Here is a 27,439-nt window from a genome sequence, read left to right as displayed (position 1 = left end):
GCCCTCTTGGTGACTAGTACATGTGGCTCTTAAATGTAACATGTCCCTCCTTAAACCCATACAGAATGGTGCCTCTCGAAGCCTGCGTGCTGCCCTGTGGAGATTTGCAGAGCTGGCTCACCTGGTTCGGCCTCAGAAATGCAGGTAAGTTGTACCTCTCTGGGTTATGTTTGTCACTATTTTTGGTGGATGGCTAGCTTTTGCTGATCTGTTGTCCCAGCTCACGTGACCCTTCTTCAGAGGTCTCCCTTTCCAGTCTCTCTGAAATGGCCCACTTCTGCACCTCTAAATTGCAGTCAGCAATTGGCCAGCTTGTTCTTGCATGCTATAGTAGTGCACTCTTGGTTTCCTGTCCCATCCTTCCTCAAGAGAGAATTAAGAGGTATGTGGTCTAGGGCAGTAGTGGTCTTCCCATCTTGTTCTCTGCTGCAGTCCCAAACCAGTGATGGGATCTGCACATAGTAGTTGCTCACCAACCTCATTGTTACCAAGTGTAAGAGTCATAGAAAAGTAGGCTTTGTCTGTTTTGTGGATTCGAAGATGGGCGTTAAACTGTGCGTGACGTCCTGACCAGTGAAACAGTTCTGATAGTTGATTGAGAGAGCACAAGCACCACTTTTGTCATTTCTTCTCCTTAACCCACAAGACCTTCAGATGTCCTGGAGACCCTTGGTTTCACCCTGGGTGACCTATAGAGTGGCCTAAACTCCCACCGTTAATAGGAACAATGATATATTTCATCGAGGTTGAGTTTCAGTAAGAATCTCATGTGGCTGCAGAGGTACAGTCAATAAGGACATTTCTTTTTACAAAACCCTTTTCCTTTTACTGTCCATTTTGTCCAGGGCCTGGGGCCTGCTAAACATGCTGTACCACTGAGCTACTCTCTAAACCCAGCTATCTTTATTTTGAAATTATTTTGTTGTATTTCTGAAGCAATGCATTGCAGTTTCACCACATAGCAACCAAAAGTGATCTTAAAAATACAAAATTGTGCTACCATTCCTTTTGTGAAACTCTTTTACTCATTGCCCAGTGCTGTTCAGATAAAATCCAGAGTCCTCACCCTGGCCTAGACAGTGTGGCCCCCACTGGCCCTGTCATTACAGTGTTGACTCACTGGCCTGGTTTTAGTTCTTCCATCAAGTCAGGTTGTCTTATATATCCCCAGAGTCCCCTGCTGTTTCCATTTAGAAGTCCCTGCCTCAGTGCTCTGGCACTGCGTACTGCCTGTCGCAGCCATGCCCCTGCAGGCACCTGGCCATCTTCTACCCCTCATGGCCAAGAATCTGTTCAGTGAAGTTTTCTAGTCTTATCTGTCAGTTCTGTGACTCACTCCTTATACCTTACATGTTCTGTTTTTCCCTCTAGAGGGCCAGACCATATCTTGAAGCCCTCATTTGGTTTGAATATTTTTTTCAAGTTTGTCATGCTCCTATTTCAAGAAAGCTTTATTCAGCAGGGCAAGTTGATGCCCATCTTTAACTTGGGAGGCCAAGGCAGGAGGATTATAAGTTTGAGACCAGCCTGGGAACTTAGCAAGACCCTGTCTCAAAATATAAAATGGAAAGGGCTGAGGTGTAGTTCAGTGGTTGAGCAGCCCACAGTTCAGTCCCCAATATTGCAAGAAAAAAAATAAAAAGTTTATTTACTTCTAAAAATTTTTGTTTTCAGTGTTTGTTTATACTATTGATTGTTTTCCAGTTAAAACTCATGGTATTTTAACAACTATTGTAATCTATTGCAAATGATTTTTAAACCTAGCTTCTTATAGTCCTTTGTGACCATGGGAAAGATGGAGGACAGTTGAACCTCATCTGTGGTTAGACTTCCTGTTCCTTTAGCTGAGCCTTGTATAATCTCCATTAAGGACCATTTTGCTGATAAAACTGGGTTTTTGCTAACAGGGAACTGATTGCTTCTATTTCTTGTTAGAGAACACCTGAATAGTGACACATTATTTTGTATACACAGGCCTTACCTGGTGAACCTCCTGCCATGCCTGACTCGAACAAGCAAGAGACCTGAGGAATCAGTACAGGAAACCTTGGCTGCAGCTGTTCCCAAAATCATGGCTTCTTTTGGCAACTTTGCAAATGACAATGAAATCAAGGTCTGATTGCACCTCTAGGCACACATGTGCTAATGACACAGGGAAGGAGTCTTTCAGGGCTTAGGATTTTTGGACAGGCTGTCACTTGAGAGGATTTCTTGGTTGTATGATGCTTCCTAATTCAGCTACCACCATTTGTGTCATTTTGAGGCACCCCAAAAGCTTTTTTTCACTCTAACTTTCCTATCACGGGGTGAAGAGTTGAATAGGGAGATGGCCTATAGATAAATTCCAAAGATATTTTTCTAGAGCAGATTGTTTTTTTTTTTTTTTTTTAATATTTATTTATGTATCTTTTGTCTTGGGCAGATACATTAGTTTGTTTTTATGTGATGCCGAGGATCGAACCCAGTGCCTCATGCATGCTAGGCGAGCACTCTACCCCTGAGCCATCACCCCAGCCCCAGAGCAGATTGTTTTTTGGCATACTGAATTGGCTCCTTAACCTAGCTCAGGAAAGAAATGGATGATACCAAGTCTGCGGGTAGGAGAGCTTGCTGTGTGCCCTGTGAGTGTATGAGTGCCCAGCAGCTGCCAGGGCTTACTTGGCTTCCTGTTTATGCTTTATCCTAACAAGCAACCTAAGTCCCGCTTTAGTATTTCCTTCATAACATCCGGAGGTTGTGATTATGTCACACATTTTGCAGATTGCAGGATTTTAGGCCTTCTCCATTTTTGTGGTCAAGTCCTGGGATTGAGTTGTCTTCCAGGGAGGTCATGGAATGCAGAGGTGAGAGCACTGCTCTGGGGATTAGACTGGAACTAGAATTCTGCCCTGTTGACCATCTCTTTCCCTTTATACAAATTACCCAATAGCTCTTCACTTGTCCCTGTCCTCTTCTGAAAAGCAGGACATGAAGGCCATTCTGGGAGTGCAGGAACTGTGTGCATGTGGAATATAGTATAGGACCTGGCCTCTAGGAAGTGCTCAGGTATTAGCTGAGACTGCTGTAATTAGCTGTGTGACCTTGGGTAAATTATTCAACTTCTCATGGTTTTTCTCTGAGCTTTTTTTTTTTTTTTTTTTAAAGAGAGAGAGAATTTTTTGATTTTTATTTTTTAGTTTTTGGCAGACACAACATTTTTGTTTGTATGTGGTGCTGAGGATTGAACCCGGGCCGCACGCATGCCAGGCAAGCGCGCTACCGCTTGAGCCACATCCCCAGCCCCTTCTCTGAGCTTTTGAAGTTTTTTTTTTTTTTTTAATTTTTAAAATTGATTCATTATAGCTATACATAATAGTGGGATTTGTTGTTACATATTCATACATGCAACAACATAATTTGTTAAAGTTTCATTTCCAGTACCCCCCTTTGAAGTTTTCTTGTTAATACTAAGGTAATATTAAAAACCAGTTTCATAGGCTTTTGAAATAATGAAGGGAGATTATGAATATAAAGAATTTAGTAATTGAATTATGCTCAATGGTAGCTACCACTGCTGTTATTTTATTCTCCCTCTTTGGGTTGGGGGCGGATGCTCCTGGGAAGTCTCAGGACTTGAGAACTGCACATCCCCAGTGTGCCCACCAGTCATGGGGGTCCTCTTGTGGACAGTCACTTCTTGGATAACTCTGACAGGGCAAAGAGACCAGGCAGATGGTGGATATTTTGGTAGTTCTTCTAATCCTGTAACTTAGTTTACCATTTAAGTAAGATGATGCTAACCTTTTTGTTGTTGTTGTTTGTTTTTATATAGAGTTGCTACTGATTTAACTTCTTCCTATTTATTCCCCTGTCCCTTTACCCATTTATGTTTGTTCAAAAAACATAATCCAGGATTATTAAAAGGATTATAAATAAATAAAGACACTAGTCCCTCTACTTCTCCTAATCCTGTGTCTCAGAGGCAGCCACAACTCTTTGTTTCTTCTGGTGTTTACCTCCACATTTCTAAACATGCTTAGACTGTTATTTTTGGATTTTAAAATTTTAGACACTTTTTACTTTAGAAGAGATGAATTTAGTCCTAATCCTTCTCCTCTCTTTTCACTAACATTATATATTCAGTGTATACATTATTATGTCCAAGTAAATAGTCACAGCTGGTTAGGTATGATTATATTTCTTCATACAGCTTTTTGTTTTTCTAAAGTTAGTAGTTGCTTCTTTTTTTTAATATTTATTTTTTTAGTTGTAGTTGGACACAGTACCTTTATTCCATTCAGTTATTATTTTTTTGTGGTGCTAAGGATTGAACCCAGGGCCCTGCACATGCTAGGCGAGCACTCTACCGCTGAGCCACAATCCCAGCCCCAGTAGTTGCTTCTTTTTCACTTATATTCACTGGCCATTTACATCATTTTACACCTTCTGATGGCTTTGTAAGATGCATCTCAGTACAGCTTTCTACATGATAGGTAGTTTATTGGATCCTTTTTACCTCAGTACACTTGTCTTAGAATTTTCAGCTTTCCTTAGTCTGGATAGTTGTTCATTAAGTCTGTTGCCAGATCAGTTCCTGGGCCTGTCTTTGCCCTGGAAATTGCCTTACTGCTCTCTTATTGATGCCTGATACTTGGATGGCATATCTATTTTTTGTGTGAGTGTGTGTGGCACTTGTGATTGAGCCATGGATGCCATGTCTTTGTCTTTCTAGGTCTGCTGCCCTGTTTTGGTAGAGCACATCCTCTAGTAGCTTCCTTAGAGGGATGAATGGGAGGAATATTTTGCATTCCTATAAATGCCTTTATCTCTCTTGGTTGGGTATAGCATTTTGGAATGGAAATCATTTTTCCTCAGGAATGTGAAGTCTTTGTCCTATCGTCTTGCAGTCCACAGCATGGTTATGGGAAGTTCCCTGACCTGATGTCTTAATCTTTGAAAGCTTTTCATTTTGGGGAGGTGGGTTGCTGGGTACTTGGTAGGCCTTTAATTTGGAAATATGTCTTTAAATTCTGGGAGATTCCTTTACTCTTGCTGGGCGGGTGCACCAGGAGCACTTAACCACTGAGCCACATCCTCAGCCCTTTTCATATTTCATTTAGAGTCAGGGTCTTGCTGAATTGCTGGGGCTGTCTTTGAACTTGTGATCCTCCTGCCTCAGCCTCTTGAGTCACTGGGATCACAGTATGCCATTGCTTCTGGCTTCTCTTGGAGTTCTGTTTCTTGGATGTATAAGGAAAGAACTGAATGAAGGAAATAGAGAGGAAGCGGATCAATAGCAACACAGGTTTATTTGGGACAGACCAGCAGAGGAGGGCCCAGTGGAGACTGAGACCCATCTGGAGTAGTTATAGAGACCTGAGGAAAGGGGGAACTTTTGCAGTTAAGCCATTGCTAGGGAAGAGTCCTTGTAGTCATTACCTCTATTCTTCAAGGTGGTCACTATTCCATGTTGAACCAGGTATTTTCATGATTCCAGCCCCAGATAGCAATTTCCTTTCTTTGCATGATGATGGAGTATTATTTAGGTCAGGCTGAGTCAGAGTGACTGTGAGGTGACTCTTGTTCTAGGATGGAGGATATGTTTAAAAATGCCTGTATCAAATTCTTCCTGACAGTGTGCACTTGCTTTTTTGGGGAGCCTTCATAACTTTCCACTCAACCTCCAGAAAAGCTTGTGTCTGACTTTCTTCTTATGTTCTGGGTCAGCCAGTTACCACTTGTTACTTTCTACCTTCTAAAGATTGTTGGCACCTGTGCTCTTCTTTCTGCCCTTTAAAAAACTTCTTTACTTGATTCTTGTGGGGTTTCTGGGTAGTGGAGGTTCATGTTAGATCAGAAGTCTCCTAGGCTGTGGTGGGTGCATTTTTACTCTCAGGATTACCAAATACTCAGAGTTCTTGACTTTGGATTTTTTACCCCTGGATATACAAAGTAAAAGTAGAACAGTGTGCAAATCAATAAGTGTAGCCCTTGATGAATAATTACAAAATGAACTTACATAGTAGCCAGCACCCAGGTCAGAAAACAGAATCTTATATGCACACTGGAAACCCCATGTGCTTTCTCCCTGTTACTACTCTTTCCTTTCTCCTCAGAGATAGTCACTGTCCTGGCTTCTAATGCCAGAGTGAGTCTGTTTTTAAATTCTATATATGCAGAATTTATATATTTACATATAAATTTTATATAGCATGTCTTCTTTTTGCCCATCTCCTCTGTGCACATTCAGCTTGAGTCTGCTGTGTTGTCGTGTGTGTTAGCAGTTCGAGTGTTTCCTAGCTGTGGGCATTCTGTTGTGTGCATGAGCCTTAGCTTGTCCATTTTGTTGTAACTGGACGTTTGCGTTATTTCTCACATCCGCCTACTCTGCTGTTAGCATTCTTACATGTTTTTGGAGCACATGTGTAATTTTCTGTTGGGGCTCCCTGGAGGTGGGGTTGCTAGGGTTGCAGGGCACATTTAGCTGCAGTGGATACCACTGAGCTGCCCTCCTCAGGGGTCACAGTTGATTCTGTTGTCAGTAGTTTAGTTCATTTTTTTGCGGGGGGGGTACCGGGGATTGCATTCAGGGGCACTCAACCACTGAGCCCCATCCCTGCCCTATTTTATATTTTATTTAGAGGCAGGGTCTCACGATTGCTTAGCGCCTCATTTTTGCTGAGGCTGGCTTTGAACTCAAATCTTCCTCCTGGATCCTTCTGCCTTAGTCTCCTGGGCTGCTAGGATTATAGGCATGCACCACTGTGCCTAGCATTCAGTTAGTTCTTTTTCTTTCTTTCTTTTTTTTAAAAGCATTTCTGTTTCTTTTTTTTTTTTTTTTTTTTGTAGTTGTAGATGGACAGAATTTATTCATTTTATTTGTTTATTTTTAATGTGGTGCTAAGGATTGAACCCAGTGCCTCACACATGCAAGGCAAGTGCTCTCTGGTAGTCATTTAGTTCTGAACACTGATTATTCTGATATCACATTGTAGTTGTAATTGCCATTTCCAGTCCCTAAGTACTCTTTTTATTTTTTTTTAAGATGGACCCACTATCTTTATTTATTTTATTTATTTTTATGTAGTGCTGAGGATCCTAAATACTCTTGACTCTAAAGTTTAATGATTTATGCATCTTTTCCCTTTTGAAGTACTCTAGGAAATATGTCATGGATGCGTTTTGAAAAGTGGAGCCCTCCATGTAGCACATACCCTTCCACTATTCTGAGAAGTACTTAAGCCTAGTTTAACACCTCCTTTCAGCTAGAATGTTCTTGGGATTGTAGAGGTTTAGTTTTTAAAAGTCCCCTTGGAGCTCTCAGGTCAGATTTTATTTATTTATTTATTTTAGATTTTATTATGTCTTATCCAAAACTGTTTAGTTTCACAGTGGACTGGCTATTCATAATAGTGCTTAGTGTTCCTTGTGCTTAGAAATTTGGATTAATGTAGAATGATTGTTAATTTACTTTTTCAATAATGTGCATGTGCACGTTTTCAAAGGAGTTCTTTTAAGATGTCAGTATCTTGTCTTGCAGCTAAAAATGTTTGTCAGAGTTGATGGATTCTCTACATGATGTCCAGGGGGAAATGGCAGGCTACATACTATTAGGGTTTTCCATGGTGGGAGACTAGTCCTTTGCTTCTCAAGTCTTAGAGTCTAATCCAGAAGTCACTGAAGCTTGATAAGCCTCTGAGAACCAGTTTATGCAACCTCACTTTTGAGGAGACCCTTATAATCCACTGCTAGTGGATGCATCTATGCTGTTTGCCTGGGTATTGCCCTGATGATCCCTGCTCAGGATCAGTTGGACTCCATGCAGACCCAGTGCTGAGCTATCATTCCTGAGAGCAAAATGAGTTTTGTTGTTGTTGTTGTTGTTTTTGGTGGTGCTGGGAATGGAACCCAGGGCTTCATACATGCTAGGGTCTTCCATTGTGTCACACCCAGCTCTGGGAGTGGATATTCTTTTTTTTTATAATCTTCATTTTATACATTTATTTTTATGTGGTGCTGAGGATCGAACCCAGTGCTTCACACATGCTAGGTGAGTGCTCTACCACTGAGCTGCAACCCCAGCCTATATGAATGAATATTCTTAAGTAACTTGGTCCCCACATGAATGCAGCTCTAGGTGGTCATTTTTTTTTTAATAGTTGTAGATGGACAGAATGTCTTTATTTTATTTGTTTAGTTTTATGTGGTGCTAAGGATTGAACCCAGTGACTCACACATGCTAGGCAAGTGCTCTGCCGCTGAACTACAGCCCCAGCTCCTGTTTGTCATTCTTTGGAGAGTTTTTGTCAAGACTTAATTGGTTGAACTTATTGCCCTTCTCCTTAGTCTTATCCTGGATGTCTAGTGAGAACGCCTTAGTTCTTGATTTCTTGGGACAGCTGTGGGTACTATGCTATTGCAGCCAGTCAGGTTACAAATGTTTCCCCTTTGCAGACACACCAAACTGAGAACACCTTCTAGCACTTTTCCAGGTGTCTCTTAGTCCAGGACACTGTTATAGTATCTAGTTGTCTTTTTTTCCTTTATTTCAGAGTTGTTGATTTTTTTAAACTCTTTTTTATATAGTGTCATTACTCACCCTGTGCCCAAATAATGTGAATACATATTTTCTGGAATCTGAGGCCTCTGCCGTCAGAGAGAGAATATAGATGCTGAGTCAAGTCACTAGTATAGTTTATGTTTGTAAATTGCTCTTAACTCTCTCAAGCTTGGATTTCTTCCATTCAGCTATTGGGAACGTTTTAATTATTTACTATTTATACTCTGCAAGAATTTGAAGCTCCTAGTTCTTTTTTTTTTTTTTTAAATATTTATTTATTTTTTAGTTCTCGGCCGACACAACATCCCTGTTGGTATGTGGTGCTGAGGATCGAACCCGGGCCGCACGCATGCCAGGCGTGCGCGCTACCGCTTGAGCCACATCCCCAGCCCCTCTTTTTTATTTTTGTTTTTTTGCAGTTCTGGAGATCAAACCCAGGGCCTTGCACAAGCAAGGCAAGCACTCTACCACCAAGCTATTCCTCCAGCCCCAGAGCTCCTAAGTCAAGTCTAGTTTTATGAAATATGTGGTAAGCTTCATAGGGAACTCTTCTTTCATCAGATTGAATTTTCACTTTCATAGGTTCTGTTAAAGGCTTTTATAGCAAATCTGAAGTCAAGTTCACCCACTGTTCGGCGGACAGCAGCTGGCTCAGCAGTGAGCATCTGTCAGCACTCTCGGAGGACACAGTACTTTTACAGCTGGCTCTTAAATGTGCTCCTAGGTAAGATGCGGGCAAGTGAGCGGACCTGGCACCATTGCTTACACAAGATAGATCTTTGAAAATCTTTAACACCATATGATCCCGTAGCTTCTAGGCTGGACTGCTGGCTAATGGGTAGATATGAGCTGCATTGGGGCTGCTCTGAGTTCCCATGGGGTCTTTGAACTCATGCAGAATGCATCTGTGCCCAAGGACACCAGGCAGTGGGTATAGGCCAGTGTTAGCCCCACCTTCCTTCCCAGCCTGGCTCTCCATTCATGGGACCTGAGGCTGTGCTTCAGCTCCCTGTAACATTTGTGCCCTTTTAGCCTTTGCTACCAGCCTTGGGGTTAGGCTCTACTGTGGTCTCTTCTTTACAACAAATTATACCATGCGTCTCCAAGCAGCAGATCAGCTGTTAAAAACAAGAATGTGGCTGCCTTTGTAGGTCTGCTGGTTCCTCTGGAGGAAGAACACCCCACGCTCCTGATCCTTGGTGTGCTGCTCACATTAAGGTATCTGGTGCCCTTGTTGCAGCAGCAGGTCAAGGACACAAGCCTGAAAGGCAGCTTTGGGGTGACACGGAAAGAGATGGAAGTTTCTCCCTCTGCAGAGCAGCTTGTCCAGGTGGGAGCCATGGAGGTGATTCTAGTCTCTACACTTAAAAACGGCACACACTTCAAGACCCAGTTAATTTGGATGAAAAGAGGCAGAGCCACAGGCCAGCATTGTGGGCTCTGGAACATGACTGTTGGGTTCCATCCCAAGAGGCCACCTCTAGCCTGTGACGTCTATGTGTCATTGTCATTTCACATAAAGGTGCAATGTATCACATTAAGCCCTTTAGAGTTCCCCCCACCTAGCATAGGGACTGCTCTTAGCCTGTTTTAAAACCAGGGGTTATGAAATGTGCTATTCCATTCAGTGAATACTGCTTTAGTGCCTACTGTGTGCAAGGCATTGGGGTGGGGCAGCTACTGGGAATGTAGGGAGCATTTCTGCTGCAGCGTCTCCCCACGGTCTAGTGCACTTATCTGGGCAGGGTCGTACACTAAGCATGTTGGGGCAGAATGTAGCCTTTGGTAGACTGGCAGGAGCTCAGTGTGCTTTTTGAAAAAAATTAAAGGTGTATTCCACAAAAAGGAGAAACACATTTAACAAATTCAAGAGAGCAAATCTTTAACCCGGGAGTGTATTCAAAACAATCCTGTGATAACTGTTGTGTAGCATGTAGTTCAGATAGGAACTCAAGAAGCATGCCTTGTGACAAATAATATGACCAAGAAGCTGGGAAAGGGAAGCACATCCCCGTGTTGTTCACCAGGAGGGGAAGAAGCAGTGAGTGATTCCATGAAAACCAGCAAGATTTATAGAGGAAACTTGATGGTCCAACCCTGAAGCAGGGCCTCATGCATGCTAGGCAGGTGCTCTCCCACTGAGCCACATTCCCGGCCCCTAAAATGTAGAATAAATTTAAGTATGTAATGAAATGAAAGAGAATCTATTTGACCATTACTCTTGGAAGATTTTAAGTGACACAGTAATAATAACATACTTCTTTTTGAGTTATTACATTAATAGGCTTTGGAGTAAATACTGGTTATGTGCACGTGATAAAGCTGAGTTTTAGACTTCCAAGTGGAGTTTATTCATGTAGTCTTAAATAGCAGCATGTGCATGTGGTCAGTCTGGGCAGTATGAAGTAGCACTGTTGCTGACATTTCTAGAGCAGTAAAGGAGGTGAAGGAACATGGGCAGTGGTCTCCTATTCAGATTGGCAGCTTCACATCACAGGTCTAAGTTGACTACCTCAACAGGGTCCGTAAGCATTTTCTTTTCTTTTTTTTTTTTTTTAATTTTTATTTTTAAAGCATTCTTAAAAAAAAAACAAAAACACTTTATTTTATTTATTTATTTTTATGTGATGCTGAGGATTGAACCCAGTGCCTCACACATGCTAGGCAAGTGCTCTCCCACTGAGCCACAGCCCCAGCACCTCCACAAGCATTTTCTATCAGGGGCCAGAGAGTAAATATTCTAAGTTCTGCAGGCCTTACCATGCCCATTGCAGCTACTCGGCTGTAGTATTGTAACATGACAGTGGCCACACACAGCCATAGGTATGATGAGTTCCAGTGAAACAGGAAAAGCAGGCCTGAGCCAGATGTGGCCTGTGGACTTCAGCCCATCAACCCCATGATTTAGGGCTGTGGAGGTTTCCATCAGAATGGAAATCAAGGATTAAAGGTAGCTCCCTAGAGGACTTTGCCTTTTTATTTTGTACTTTCCTCTACTGATTTTTTAAAATGTATTTTATTTGCCAGTTTAGCAAATAAAATTACAAAATGCCAGTGAAATTTGAATTTCAGATAAATAGTAATTTTGTAATGTAAGTATTTTCCAAATCAGTGGGACATACTTATACTACAAAATTATTGTTTTCTGGAATTCAAATTTAACTGGGCTGCTTGTGTTTCATTTGGTAACTCTGAAGTGAAAAAGTAATTCATTTTGTTCATATGAATTGTGATTGAGTATTAAAATCACTAATAAGGTTTGACATATGCCTTTAAAATTTCGGGTGAATCTGTTGGCGTCTGTCATGTTTCTGATTGCTGAATGTGTTCACCTGACTCCACCTCAGTGTCTCTTGGGGTTGCCCCTCTTTCCAGTTTCAGAAAATGGAGATGTGAATTGACTTGCTGCTGTTTACTTTAAAGAATATGCAGTGGGGGGCTGGGGCGCGGCTCAGTGCCAGAGGGCTTGCCTAGCACCTCTGAGGCACTGGGTTCAATCCTTAGCACTGCATAACAAGTAAACTGAAGGTATTCTGGCCATCTACAATTATTAAAAACAATAACAACAGTGTGCTGCTGGGCATGCCTGTAATCCCAGCAATCTCAGCAGCTCAGGAGGCTGAGGCAGGAGTATTTCAAGTTCAAAGCCAGCCTCAGCAAAAGTAAGGCACTAAGCAACTCATCGAGACCCTATCTCTAAATAAAATACAAAAAAGGGCTAGGGATGTGGCTCACTGGTCAAGGGCCCCTGAGTTCAGTCCCTGGTATTCCTCCCACCCCTAAAACAAAAACAACAAAAATGAGCGAATGAAAAATCATAGGAATTTAGGAAGCAACCTGGAAACTAATGCCCACAGTGATAGAGGTGATAAAGAAGAGTCTGGAAGTAAAAATTCTAGGCTCAACCTTTGCCCGCAAAGGCCTGTTGAAAGACAAAGTGAAAGCTGGCACTGATATCTGCCTCCGTTTCTAGGTTTACGAACTGACTTTGCATCACACGCAGCACCAAGACCACAACGTGGTGACAGGGGCGCTGGAGCTCTTGCAGCAGCTCTTCCGCACACCCCCTCCAGAGCTGCTGCAAGCACTGACCACGCCAGGGGGCCTTGGGCAGCTTGCTGCGGCTCAGGAGGATGCCCAGGGTCGAAGCCGCAGCAGGAGCATTGTGGAACTTCTAGGTGTGTTCTCAGGTTCTCAGTGAGTTCTGCCACAGCTAATTGTATGGTATGCTTGTGATCTTCTTTTGCATTGTGGGTCCGCACCCAGTTCTTGCAGTGTAGGCTTTACCAACAGAAGACCTAAAGTTTAGAAAGAGAGGTGACAGAATGAGACCAAACATTTAAAATCTGGCCTCCTGGCTCTGCCTCTGATTTGGCTACCCCTCCCTTGGATTTTTAGGTGTCATTAAATGAAAACATTAGGGAAAATATTCCTATGACCTTGTGCTAATTTGCCCAAGATGGTATCTTCAAGTCTGCATGACAGTTGTATAGTTCCTTGTGCCCTGAGTTTTCTGACTTTAGAAAATCCCTATGATTTTGAGCCCTTCCACAAGGCACCTCCCCAGCCCAGTCTGCTCTTTTTGAGAGAGTTGGACCCTGATTCCCTGAGGGGCTGAATTCTAGAGCAGGGAGCTTGGTGAGCCCTTACTCACCTGAGGTGGCCCTGGGAGCTGGGCTAGCTGGGAAACCCCTGCATCTCAGCCTGCAAAAGTGAGCCTGGGGTACAGCAGATCTTTGGGGGGATGCTTCTGACCCCGGGCCTCTCCTAGGCTGCTGCAGTGTGTGAGCACACCTAACAAGGTCTTTATTTGCTGCATGGACACACTTAGATACTTAGAATTTAGACATCTGATTGCTGCTTTTAAACGTACATGTTTGCCCTGAGCAGAAAACTTTAATAGGCTCTCTCTGCTGTCCTTTGCATTGAAGGATTCTTTTCTCTATGTAATACATGCCTCAGAGCTAATTGGTGGAAATACTCATCCCTAATGATTTTTCCAATGAAAATTTATGCTTAATTATTAGTTGGGCAAAAAATCTGAGATCTCTAAATAGTTTTGATTTGACTTCTAAAATGCAACTTAATTTAACTCTTGACATTTTAATCATACTTTTAGAACTATATTTGAATGTAAATGTAACTTTTATACTAAAATTAAAGTGTCGAACTTTGGTATTTTAGCACTTCCTATGGAAATATGTTCATATTTTCCCTTGTTTTAAAGTTGAATAAATTTTTTGATGTTTTTAAAATTTCTTCTAGATTTTAGCAGCTTGTTACCTTTCTTTCATCTGTTACTTTCTATGATTTGTAGCTGGAGGGAGTTCTTCATGCAGCCCTATCCTTTCAAGAAAACAAAAAGGTAATGATTTCAGAAATCTAAACTTTGTGTTGAACCTCACTGCTTTTCCTCTGTCTCCATGACATATCTGGTCCTATCTTCACCTAGTAGAGTGGTTGTGTGGGCAGATGTTACTAGAATCTGGGAACTAGGTCTGAGGCTATGTAGGGTGGCTTTTTAAAATTGCTTCTCTATCAGAATTGTTTTGTCATCAATTTTTCTTGGTTATGATATTTTATTGTTTTCAGCATTAATTTTTTAATGCCTTAGGTCAGAGATCAGTAAACTTTTTCTATAAAGGGATAAACAATAAATATTTTTGTCTTATGAGCCAGGGGGTCTCTTTTGCAAGTGTTCAACTTTCCTGTGGCAGGAAAGCAATTACAGACGATATATAAGCAATTGGACATGTCTGTGATCCAGCAAAACTACACATGCAGGCTAGGCAGCTCCTACTTCTAGAGAATGTGTTGTATTTTATAAAGGCAACTTACCCTCCTAATAAATTTGCTTAGTATTAGGAATGTTATTAGATAGTATCTTTTGTAGTTAATTAATTTAGGCCCAGTTGTCATTTGTTAGCCATATTTTAACTTTGTACATATTAAAATGTTCTGCTACAACTAATTCATTTTTATTTATTTATTTATTTATTGAGAGAGAGAGAATTTTAATATTTATTTTTTAGTTTTCGGCGGACACAACATCTTTGTATGTGGTGTTGAGGATCGAACCCGGGCCGCACGCATGCCAGGCGAGCGTGCTACCGCTTGAGCTACATCCCCAGCCCTCATTTTTATTGTTAGTGTGTTTCTGATATAATCTGATAGTTTTCATACCCAGTTGGTTTTTTTTTTTTTTTTTTAGTTTTATTGATTTTATTCTTTTAAATACACGACAGCGGAATGCATTACAATTCTTATTACACATACAGAGTACGGTTTTTCTTATCTTTGTATATAAAGTATGTTCATGCTAATTCATGCCTTTATAAATGTACTTTTTTTTGCATTACAATTCTTATCACACATGTATACCACAATTTTTCATATCTGTTCGTATATAAAGAATGTTGACACCCAATTCAAGTCTTCATACATGTACTTTGGATAACGATGTCCATCACATTCCATCGTCTTTGCTAATCCCCTGCCCCCTTCTTTTCCCTCCCACCCCTCTTCCTTATCTAGAATTCATCTAATCCTCCCATGCTCCCCCTCCCTAGCAGCACCAATTGTTTTCTTTTCCATTGTGGATTTCCATAGGAAATCATTTCTTTCATTCTGTTTTGAAATCTGATCAGACTAATCCTTTTTCTGTGTGTGGTGCTTTGTGTTTGAGAGCCTAATACTACTTGCAATATTGAATGGGATCTTAACAAAAATAATATTCTTGTATCTCTGAATTACATAGGCCTTTCCTCAAAGATCTTGGAATCAGTACTTAGGAATCTAGCTGGGTGAGGTGGCTGGTACCTGTAATCCCAGATGTTTGGGAGGCTGACGCAGGTGGATGACTTGAATCCAGGAATTTGGGATAAGACTGGGCCACTTAGCGAGGCCCCATCTAAAAGAAACCAAAACATTTGGAAACCATCATAGTTGGAATCCTTAGTCTGTGATTTTAGAGAAACATAGAAATTGTTTAAAGACCAGTGGGATTCTGGGAAAAGTCAGTCTCTGTGTTCTTGCGATAGGAGAGATTTTTGGACACATAACAAAATTTCTGAAAAATTATTTATTAGTAATTTCTCCAGAGACACTGAATTAGATGACTGACATCATTTAAGATGAATTGTTCTTCCCTCTTATAAGTGCTTAGGACATGGATATTTCTTCAGTCTTTACTTATGTTTTTCTGGGTTTTTTTTTGTTGTTGTTGTTGTTCCCCTTCCTATTTTAAGACATTTGTGGCAGTCACAAATTTTTTTTTTGTTTAAGTGAAATTGAAAAATGTGCCACACTGGCACATTTTCCTGAAAATGAAAAGCATTGTTGTGTTGGATATGGGCTAAGGGTAAGGATCAGAGGTGGCCTGGAATCTCTTCTCTGGTTGCAGCCTGCCCTGGTTCCTTCTAAGAGGTGCCCTGGGGAGGCTTCCACAGCACATATTTGTACACCCTTGAATTCGAGGATGAAGACTGTATTAAGGTCCATGCTCACTATTCTGTGATAAAAGACCCCATTGTTTAGTTTTATGCCACGTTGCTGTATTCATTTTACCTAGATTTTGGGTTTCCTTTGCTGATTTTATTTTGTGCTTCTATTGTCAGGTCATGTAAGTTTATGGAAGTTAGCACAACTCTGACTTATGTTAGAAATTAGAAATTGCCAGTAACTATTTAGATAGTGTCATTTAGTGACATTCATCTGTAGTGTAGCCATAATGGTTGTGTCCAGTTAAATCATATTTCAACTTTTGGTTTCTTTTTTCCTTATGAATGTAATTTTGAATATGAACTATAAAATGTATTTTTAGAACTTTCTTAAATATTCATTCTCTCACATCATATAGTACTTGAGTTTTAGTAATTAATCATAGTCTAGAAAATTAGAAGATAATAAAATGATAGTCATTTTTATTTATATATAAAATTTTTTTGTATAAATTCTGATGTGCTATTGGATATAGGAGTTGGACATTTCACTGCTAATAGAATTGGATCTTTTTAGATATAACTTGCCATTTTACGTTAAATAGTCATATAAATTTATTTGTAATACTAGTAAATATTAAGATATTAATTATTAATAATTAAAATATTTTGTGGTACAGTTGACAATCATCGCTGTTAACGTTTTTCCATATAGGTTTGAATTTAATAGTATTCTAAACATAATATGTTTCCATTGTTTCTAGTTAACATTTTTTTAGAGGAATAAACATGTATGATCATAAACTATGAAGATAAATTAAGTATGATTTTCAGTTTAGGATGTATATTTATGTGATTTTTCAAGTCCTTACTCCCAGCAAACTTACAGGGACTGTGATTACATTATTTATCAGGCAGAGTGCTCATGGGAGAAGAAGAAGCCTTGGAGGATGACTCGGAATCCAGGTCTGATGGCAGCAGCTCTGCTTTTGCAGGTAGTTTTTGTCAGGAAGTAGCTGGTGTTGACTTTTATCTGCTGTCCCCACCTCAGCCCGCCCCCGCCCCTCAGCCAGCAAAGAGCACTGGTCAGGCCTGGCACAGTAGGGTCAAGACTGCTCAAATAGTGGGAAGCTCTCCCAGGTTCTCTTTTTATGTTCACTTTGAAATGTGCAGGACTGTGTGTGCTGTGATGGGAGCATGACTGTCTCCTGGTAGGGCTGGTGGGTGGAGGATGGGTCCTGCTGAGGGGGAGGAAATAAGGAATCGTCTGTTGATGATTTAACTTGGAAGAATCTACCTCTGTTTACACTAAGTTATCTAATTAAGTTCTTTTTATGCTTTTCTATAAAAGATGAATTTTAACTTAAGCATTAATAACTCGATTAAATGAGGTGGTTTGCGATGTGTAATCCTATCCAAAATAATATTTTTAGATAGATGAAAATAGGGAAGGGAAATCCAGATAAAGCCAGTCATAAGTACTTTCATTTATATTCCAAAATAAAGATAGATCTTATTTCTGATAATAAAACTAAAAAAGATAAGAACAAAAAATTATCCCTGTATTAAACAGTATAAACCTCAAGTGCTCCTGACCTAGTTGCCCCCTGGAATGACCACTGCTCACAGCGGATCCATCATTTTGAAGTAGTTTTTTTTTTCTTCGTTTTTTTTAAAAAAATATTTTTCTAGTTGTCAATGGACCTTTATTTATTTATTTATATGCGGTGCTAAGAATCGAACCCAGTGCCTCACACATGCTAGGCAAGCGCTCTACCACTGAGGCACGGCCCTAGCCCCTGAAGTCGTTTTTATGTCGTGTTTTGTTTCTGAATGGAAATTTAAAAATGAATCTAGGAAAATGTGGTATATATTTATCCTGCAGGAGACTGGGACTGGATTAGGGATAATAAGTAGGGCTTGGAAGAAGGCACATGCCCCAGAGCAACTGAGAATCTGCCATTGTTCCTGACCACTACTAGCATAGAGCCCTAGGTGTTTGTGCCCTACAAGGGCTGGAGTAGTTGCTCAAGAACTTAAACATTTGCTTTTCTCATGTGTGTGGTATTGGGGATTGAACCCAGGGTACTTTACCATTAAGCCATACCCTTAAGCCTTTTTTCTTTTTTCTCCTTGAACATTTGTTATTGGTGCATTATTGTTGTACATATGATGAGATTTGTTGTTACATATTTGTACATGCACACAATAATAACAATATAATTTGGCCAGTATGACTCCCCAGCACCTCCACCCTGCTTTCCCATTTTCTACACCCCCCCCCACCCATTTTCCCTTTTTCTGCTGATTTCACTTTGATTTTCATGAGCTCCCCACGCCACCGCCACCTTTCTTTGCCTTTTTCCTCTCTAGGTTCCATATAAAAGAGAAAACACGTGACCCTTGACCACATGAATTTGGCTTATTTTGATTAACATAATGGTCTCAGGTTCCATCCATTTTTTTGCAATTGACATAATTTCATTTTTTTTCTTTATTTCTAAATAAAACTCTTTTGTGTGTACATACCCTCTTTTCTTTATCCATTCATCTGCTGATGAACACCTAGGCTAGTTCCGTAGTTTGGCTACTGTGAATTGTGCTACTGTAAACATGGGTATGCATGTGTCACTGCAGTAAGATGACTGTAGTTCTTCAGGGTAAATACCGAGGAGTGGTACAGCTGGGTCATAGGGTGTTTCCATGCCTACTATTTTGAGGAGCCTGCATTTCCAAAGTGGTTGTACTAATTTACACTTTCACCAGTAGTGCAAAAGTGTTCCTTTTTCTCTCCAGCATTAATTATTGTTTGTATTCTTTTTTTTTTTAAATTGTTTTTTAGTTTTAGGTTGACACAACATCTTTATTTTTATGTGGTACTGAGGATTGAACTCAGTGCCTCACACATGCTAGGCGAACACTCTGCCACTGAGCCACAACCCCAGTCCTATTGTTTGATTCTTGATGACCACCATTCTGCTTGGTGTTGAGCATTGGCTTTTATAGTGAAATACCACTTGAAAATATTCATAGCATTTAAAAAACATCTGCGGGGCTCTGGATATGGCTCAAGTGATAGCGAACTTGCTTGGCAAGTGTGAAGCTCTGGTTTGATCCTCAGCACCACATAAAAATAAAATAAAGATATTGTGTCCATCTAAAAAATTAAAAAATAAATTTTAAAAAAAGTCTGCTATTGAAGGTTTTCTTACTTTTATGATTACAGTAGTCAGGTTTGAAGATAGCCCTGTGTGCTACTACTTCATGTTTCTACTGGATTTCAGGATGCTTTGCAGTTAGAATATATGATGGCAGTGAACTTTTTGTTATTTGGACACCTCTGATGCCCTGGTGGAAGTTTTCTCTGGCCACCTGACCAGTGAGCATTTCTTTGTCTTCAGCCTCCGTGAAGGGCGAGATTGGTGGTGAGCTTGCTGCTGCTTCAGGGGTCTCTGCTCCTGGGTCTGTGGGTCATGACATCATCACGGAGCAGCCACGGTCGCAGCACACGCTGCAGACGGACTCTGTGGATCTGTCTGGCTGTGACTTGGCCAGCGCTGCCACTGACGGGGATGAGGAGGACATCTTGAGCCACAGCTCCAGCCAGGTCAGCGCTGTCCCATCTGACCCTGCGGTGGATCTGAACGATGGGACCCAGGCCTCCTCGCCCATCAGCGACAGCTCCCAGACCACCACTGAAGGGCCTGACTCAGCAGTCACCCCTTCTGACAGTTCTGAAATTGTAAGTGGGCAGAGGGTTCACCATCTTCCAGAACTCCTGTGTGTACACCTTAGCTCTTTCCTGGAGGCCAGACCCGGGTCCTCCTGCTCATTGTTCTCCTGTCTGACCTCAACCCCCCCCCCGACCAGTAACAGTACAGCACAGAGGCTGCCTGCTCAGGTCTCTAATGGAGGGCTGGGTCTTGTCTGATACCTTCACCAAGGAAACAGCCTAGTGTCTTTTGAACACGAGGGTCAAAAACTAGGTGAGCTGATTGTAAGCACTGCTGAACTATGTTCACTTGACTTTCTTTAAGATCTTTTATTGGGCCCTCTTTCATTTATTGTGTTTTAAATTCCCAAGGAGCCCATTATTATACTAATCTGTAGTCTTCAAGAAATTTGATTCTTAACAATAGTGTAAATTATTTTCAACACTTTTTTTGATTTTTCAGAAGCATCTTCAACGTGTTCCATTTTATAACAGTATGAATTTCAGTCCCTTTATTCATGGACAAGAGTCAGGGTTGTCTAATCAGAAACTTTGGTACAAATGTATGCTGAATTTTATGCCCCTTATTTTTCTTTTTTATTTTTTTACTGTAGTAATGTATGCATAACACAAATTTTACTATCTTGACCCTTGTCCCCCACCCCCACCCCCTGCCTTAGTGGTGCTGGGATTGATGTCTGGACCATTTTGAGGTGTGAAGTTCTTTGGCATTGAAATACATTTGAACGTTGTCATGCAACCATCACCATCATCAAACTCTGCCATTCTTTTCATTTCCCTAAACTTGAACTCTGCCTCTGCGGAACCCTAACCCCCTCTCCAGCCCCTGGAGACCACCGTTCCCTTTTCTGTCCCGAGTGTGGCTTGGGTCCTTCACACAGCTGTGGGGTTGGTCTTCTGCATTTGGCGTGTTTCATTTCTCATCCTGTCAGGATTTCACTTAGTAGTTGTCAGAATTTCTCAGCTTTTTAACCCTAAACAATATTCTATATATGGATTGACCACATTTTGCTTATTGCTTCTATATTTTAACTGTTGAAATTTGTGCTGTTGTGAACAGGGACATTGATATATCTCTCTGTTTTCTGTTCTTTCGGATGTATACCCAGAAGTGGAATTGTTTTTACATCCCAGGTTTAATTTTAAGAAGTTTATGTAATTAAATGTTTTACTACTATTGAGTATATTTTATTAAGGACATGGTGTGAATTTTTCAGCTTGTCTCTGAATTTTAAATTATGCAGAATATTTCTAAAATAGAAATGAGATGCTGGAATGAATATAAAACACTGACTTACAAATAAGAAGTAGAGCATGCATTGAGATGTGGCCACAATAGTACTGGCCGCCTCCCCTGCCCCTGTGCTGTCACCAGCAGCTTATTGTCCTGATGTGCCTTCAACTTGGAGCTCTGAGCTCACAGATCTTTAAGGAGCAAAGCGTCTGCCCTTAATATGTGACCCATTGCCTGGTTCTTCTAATTTATGAGGTGCTTCCATATCGTTTAATCTCTTAATTGTTTTAAATTAAATTTATCTTTTAAACGATAAATTCATTGATTACCTCTTTTCTAGGATTGTTCCAAAAGTGGGGGGTGAAGTCTAAGCTCCAATGCCTGAAAGTCCTCTTTCCTTTGACTGATATTCAGGGCAAGGGTTGTCAGACCTTTCTAGAAGGGGTCAGATAGAATGCAGTTGGTGTTGTGGGCTGTGTGGGCTCTGTGGCCAGTTCAGCTTCTCTCATCTCTCCTGCTGAGTGTGAAAGCTGACTCAGACAGCATGTAAACATCAGGCTGCACTGTCTTCGAGTAAACCCCTATTTGAAAGTAGGCCCTGCGCCAGGTTTGACCCCTAGGCCATCATTTACCCACCCTTTTCCTAGAGAGTGCTCCTATGCTGAGGACAGATGATAAACCAGCAATCAGATTACATGAATAACCGCATTGGCAGGTGGCAGGAAGTGCCTCAGAGAAAAGTGAGCCAGGATGCACACTCCCTGTGCTGGGAGGAGCCTTGGCTCTGGCTGTGTGGCCCAGAGTCCTGTATCCCTTCTGTGTCTCACTTTTCTGTTCCATGAAGGTGAGGCTGATGGGTACTGTGTCTCTTGGAGATGAAGGAGGCACTGCACGTGAAGCATGGAGGATGTGTGGTGCTTCCATTCCACAGCAGACTGCCTTCTGGGCAGTGAATGTTATTAACTAGCTCAACCTGTGGGAGGTCAGCCTTCAGGAGGTAGGCAGAGGAAATACCTTTCTTCATTGCTTTTGAGTAGGTAGTTTGATTTTTTTTTTTCCTTTTTCTCTCATGAGGAATTTGGAGTGTTTTTTTTAAAAATGATACAGTAGTATAATCATTTCAATAATAATTTACTAGTCGTCTTAGAAGCCATTGATCATTTTTTCAGATAAATCATACAGAAGATTTCAAGTGGATATGAGATGTTTAACAGGATGGAATTATGATCCGAGTTTATGGCTAAACAATAGCACTTATTTTTGTTGAGAAGTGTTGTCTTTATTTCTAAGTTACCGTAAAATTTATTCTCAGAGACATGAGTTTTCATTGGGTTTTTTGTTTTTATATCAATGAGAGAAGTTTTTTGTTTGGAATATTTTTGAAATTTCAGAGTTGTAAAGCTTAAATACAGTTGTGGACGTGCAGCACACTCTTGGTGGTTTCTACACATATGTTGATGTGCACTGCGTGGTCTTGGTTTTGTGTGTGTCACATGCCCTGTGCTGTTTGTGGCTTTTGCCTTGCTGCATTGGAGGGCTGGCACCTCAGTGATCACACTTCAGAAAGCTCACAGACCCCTTTGTTCCATTAGGTGTTAGACGGTGCTGACAGCCAGTCCTCGGGCATGCAGCTCGGACTGCCGCAGGAAGATGAGGAGGAAGCTGCAGGGGCTCTTCCTGACGAGGCCTCGGAAGCCTTCGGGGGCTCCTCTCTGGGTGAGCCAGCCATAGGTGCTGCACGGGAAGTGCTCTCGCTTTCAGCCTTGACTTCTTAATTTCATCTTGCTTCTAAGAACAAGCCTTTTGATACCTTTGTTTTTGGAATTGTCAACAGCAGATCAAAATGGCCCATTTAGGAATGATCATACTTTCTTGATCTAAATTGTGCTTTTATGTGATTATTGTGTAGCTGTGCATGAGTGTCTTTATTGGAAACTTGTCAATCTTTATTTTTTATTTTTGAAGCCCTTCAACAAGGTCATTTATTGGAAAGCATGGGTCACAGCAGACAGCCTTCTGACAGCAGTGTGGATAAGTTTGTGTCAAGAGATGAAGCTGCTGAGTCTGCTGATCAAGAAAACAAGGTGAGCTACTTAGAGGGGAGGCAGCTGGGTACTCCTGACCTGCCTTGGCTCCTGTTGACTGCTTTCTGTCTCTGGGTACTGACCACCCCCCAGGCTACCTTCTTCTCTGTTGCTCTAGGGACTACACAGATTCATTCTCTCTGGAGAGTCCTGCCCTGACACATCTGCTGTTTGCTGAGCACTGGCCTGGTTTCTTGGGCCGTTCGTTTGATGATGCCTATGCATGGCCTTGTAACATTTCTTGTTTTCATTTTGTTGCACAGTTGAAAATGTCCCTTTTTATATTGTTAATCTTTTACATACAATTTTACTGTCTTCCTAGTTAATTGATAGCAATGGGAGTGTTTCATAGCATAGTCTCATCCAGTAGAAGGGCATCCTCCAGCAGTTCCTTCCAGGTCCCCCTTGTACCAGGCCTGTTCCTTCTAACCTTGTTACTTCTGCTTCCTGGCTTCTTCATGTCCAGGGCACCCTCCCTGCCTGCTAGTCCTCAGCCACAGACCCATGACCCATGTCATAGGGCTTTGACCTCTCATGTATGTGGGCACCTCTGTCCCCAGCATATGGCATGATTGCTGTTCTGGAATTATTTGTTGAATGAGCTAATGATTGAAGGTATTGGTTCTCTGGTTGTAAGGCACACAAATGTCCCTTTCTCTGTTCTAGCCTTGCCGAATCAAAGGTGACATAGGGCAGTCCACTGATGATGATTCTGTCCCTCTGGTCCATTGTGTCCGCCTTCTCTCTGCTTCATTTTTGTTAACTGGGGAAAAAAATGGTAAGCATGGAAGGGCAGTTGCAGAGGTGAGATTCTTGGGGTTTCAGAGGTCAGCATGGTGACCAGTTTTCACCTCGTTATTGGAGAGAGCTTTGCTTTCCATACACTCATAGGAGGAGGGAAGAAATGAGGGGCAGGTAGCATATTGGGTCCAGATTTGTTGATTTGAAGAAGCTGAAGGTGGCCCTTGTGGTTTTTTTGTTGTTGTTTTTTGTAGCCCTGGTTCCAGACAGGGACGTAAGGGTTAGTGTGAAGGCCCTGGCCCTCAGCTGTGTTGGGGCAGCTGTGGCCCTTCATCCAGAGGCTTTCTTCAGCAAGCTGTATAAAGTACCTCTCGACATCACAGAGTGCCCTGGTACGTTCACAGTTCTCCTTTTTTCCCTCAAATTGTATCACTATTTTTAAAACTATTTCCGACAGTTATGGTGCTTTCAGTTTTAGAGCAGTGTTTCAAGTTAGTTTGTGCATGTGAGCTGTGTTGTAGCTTTCCATAGACACATAAATAGTAATCGTCCTAGTTTCACGGACTCCTTTTAGATGCTGTGTTTGTAATGGAAATACACGAAACAAGAAAATTGAAGTCTGGGAATATCAGAGCTATTTATTTACATACTGGATTTATACCTAAAGCACAAACTACGTTGTCAAAATTGTTCTGAGTCACACTCTTTTTGGCCAGCCGTTCACACTCACAGATGAGCAGGGACCAGCTGAGGCTAGCGAGGGCAGCAGTAGGCCCTGTCTCCTGTCCTGTGGTCATTGAGTAGTAGAAATTATCTCCTGCCTTCTCTGTGTCTTTTTCTGTGGGCAAGATGGCACATTTTGCTTTTGAATTTACACTAAGTAAGTGTGTAATAGTTTAAATTTTTCTGATCTTTATTTTGAAAAAAAAATCTTGGAATACTGGTTGTTATCTGAGAGCCTAGAATTATAATCCAGAAAATCTGTTATATTGAGGCGGTATCAGCAATATGATGAATCTAAAATCCTAAACACCAGAATGTTTTTTGCCATTTAGGTTTATTATAGCCAAGTTACTTACAGATTTGTAAAGCCCCCACTCTTTTTCTTTTTTGAGAATTAAGCTTTTAGTTTAAGGTAGAAAGTTGATGGTTGCTGGTTGGTAGAAAGTTGTACAGTGACCGGGCAATTTGTCCCCACAGAGGAACAGTATGTGTCAGACATCCTGAACTACATCGACCATGGAGACCCGCAGGTCAGAGGAGCCACTGCCATTCTCTGTGGGACCCTCGTCTGCTCTATCCTCAGTAGGTCCCGCTTCCATGTGGGCGACTGGCTGGGCACCATTAGAACCCTGACAGGTAACTGCCAGTTCCCAGTAGTCTTTTCCCGATTCCACTGCCATGTGAAGTTCATGTGAAGATGTTTATCACATGTTCTTCTGCTCAGGAAATAAATTTTCTCTGGTGGACTGCATTCCTCTGCTGCGGAGAACTTTGAAGGATCAGTCTTCTGTTACTTGCAAGTTGGCTTGTACTGCTGTGAGGGTGAGCACAGTCTTTTGTGTAAACCATTCCTTTGATGGGTGGACATTTTACCATTGTTAATAGTTAAAACTGGAGCTTGGTTGGAAAAATTCTCACACATTCTAAAGCTGTAAACAATAATTAGTGTGTGTGTCCATCACTCAGCCTTAGAAAAGGCATTGCCAATCATGTTAAAGCCTAATAAACTTTAAATTTTAATCCTTAAAATATGCTTTCTCCTAAAGGGAGGGTATATTTAGAAATATATCTTGCTATTATTAAATGTAAGATCTCTACAATTAAAAAAATACTGTCTTAGGCCTACAAAGTGCCAGAAGTCAAAGTGAGCCCTATGGATAGTCTTGGTCCCTGAATTTAGTGCATGTGGGACCTTTATGGCTCATAAATCACAGTTCACAGTCAACAATGGTAAAAATCAACCAGTAAAAGTCAGAATGAGAAGCACCCTGCGTTGGTCAAATGTGTGGGAAAAAAATCTCCCTTCTAAAAAAAATCTTATGGCCTGATAATAATTTTTCTTTTGTTCCAATTTTGCCAAGTCTGAATCAGCCATGTTTCCTTTTTTTGTTTTTTCAATACCTTTATTTTAGTTATTTATTTTTATGTGGTGCTGAGGATTGAACCCAGCACGTCGCACATGCTAAGCAAGCACTCCACCACTGAGCCACGACCCCAGCCCTCATGTTTTCTTTTGAGCAGAAGCAGGTCAGGCGTAGACAGCAGAGTTGTACTGTTAGCTGGGAATCAACACACTCAGAGGTCTTGGGGCCACAGAAGCTCTGCTGTGGTTCCCTTGTGCAGTGAACAACACAGGAATCTCCACCGGGTACTCCTTGGTACGGGGCCCTTGCCCTTACCTAGCCTAAGGTTTATGTTGAAAGTTGGTGGTAGGACCCAGGTGCTGTGGTGCACATTTATAATCCCAGAGGCTTGGGAGGCTGAGGCAGGAGGATTGTGTGTTCAAAGCCAGCCTCAGCAACGGTGAGGCGCTAAGCAACTCAGTTAGACACTAAAATACAAAATAGGGCTGGGGATGTGGCTCAGTGGTTGAGTGCCTCTGAGTTCAATCCCCAGTACCCTTCTGCCAAAAACAAAGTAAGTAGGTGGTAGGATTCTGTTGTACATGTCCCTTATAACCGATGATGAGTATTCTTGAAATTGCTGTTTGAGAGTTGAGGCCATGACGTGGGAAAAAATGAGCAGAAGAAGAAAACAAAATTCTGTGAGAGGAACACGTATTTTTAAACTTGATTTTACTAAGGTAAAATGTGTACCATGAATATTTATAAGAGCCTCCTGTTTCTCTGTTTTGAAAGCCACAAAGCTAGCTGGCAGGTGTGTGGGCATGCTGTTTAAGGGCATCAGTGTGGCTGCTGGTGGCTGACCCCACTGTCCTCCCCCGGACTTCTTCCAGCTCTGTATCATGAGTCTCTGCAGCAGCAGCCACAGTGACCTAGGGCTGCAGCTGCTCATCGATGTGCTGGCGCTGAGGAGTAGCTCCTACTGGCTGGTGAGAACAGAGCTCTTGGAGACTCTTGCAGAGATGGACTTCAGGTGAGTGAGTTGAGTTCCTTGGTGTAAGGTATGAAAGCTCAGAAGCTCACTTGAGAGTAGAAAGTCCTGGGCCACTTGCTGTAGTTAGTGATGGTGCTATAGCTCCTGTCTGTCCCACGTCTGTGGCGGTCAGGTGGAAGACGGCGATGTCCTCCTTTCTAGGGTGTTTTAGCTCTTTGTCTTTTTGCTTTTACAAAATTAAAAATAAATAAATAAATAAATACAGGCAGAAGACCAGATGTTTCTGGTAGTCTCAGTTGGGTGTTATGGGTAGTGGGCGTAAGAGCCCTGAATCTTCTCACCTTGTCTTAAACTTTTGTTTTCAGTTTGTAGATGGACACAATACCTTTATTTTATTTATTTATTTATTTTTTTGGTGCTGAGGTGCTGAAGATTGAACACAGTGCTTCACATGAAGCGGGCAAGCGCTCTTCCACTGAGCTATAGCCCTTGTCTTAAACTTTTTTTTTTTTTTAACCATATATATTCTGTTTTTCATTATACTGAACATAAGAGAGGCTGTTGGATTGCATTTTGTTGCAATTAAAAACTAATTTGAGTTGGTATAAT

At 41.4% G+C, this 27,439-nt stretch overlaps 1 protein-coding gene across 1 annotated transcript in view; it reads left to right on the top strand.

Moving 5' to 3' along the window:
- Htt (huntingtin) overlaps positions 1–27,439 on the top strand; it is a 136,566-nt gene that overhangs the window by 29,755 nt on the left and 79,372 nt on the right. The window contains exons 5-19 of the mRNA XM_026395204.2: positions 65–144; positions 1,975–2,113; positions 9,122–9,263; positions 9,691–9,869; positions 12,513–12,717; positions 13,857–13,904; positions 16,893–16,973; positions 19,380–19,720; positions 22,538–22,661; positions 22,911–23,029; positions 23,696–23,807; positions 24,025–24,162; positions 24,971–25,129; positions 25,218–25,315; positions 26,730–26,869. Of these exons, the coding sequence (XP_026250989.2) occupies positions 65–144; positions 1,975–2,113; positions 9,122–9,263; positions 9,691–9,869; positions 12,513–12,717; positions 13,857–13,904; positions 16,893–16,973; positions 19,380–19,720; positions 22,538–22,661; positions 22,911–23,029; positions 23,696–23,807; positions 24,025–24,162; positions 24,971–25,129; positions 25,218–25,315; positions 26,730–26,869 (2,105 nt within the window). The remainder of the gene's footprint in view (positions 1–64; positions 145–1,974; positions 2,114–9,121; positions 9,264–9,690; positions 9,870–12,512; positions 12,718–13,856; positions 13,905–16,892; positions 16,974–19,379; positions 19,721–22,537; positions 22,662–22,910; positions 23,030–23,695; positions 23,808–24,024; positions 24,163–24,970; positions 25,130–25,217; positions 25,316–26,729; positions 26,870–27,439) is intronic.

Source organism: Urocitellus parryii, chromosome 10 (assembly GCF_045843805.1).
Source record: "Urocitellus parryii isolate mUroPar1 chromosome 10, mUroPar1.hap1, whole genome shotgun sequence".
Taxonomy (NCBI): Eukaryota; Metazoa; Chordata; class Mammalia; order Rodentia; family Sciuridae; genus Urocitellus; species Urocitellus parryii.
The sequence above is the reverse complement of the archived record's forward strand: the minus strand, read 5'-3'. Positions and strand labels throughout refer to the sequence as shown.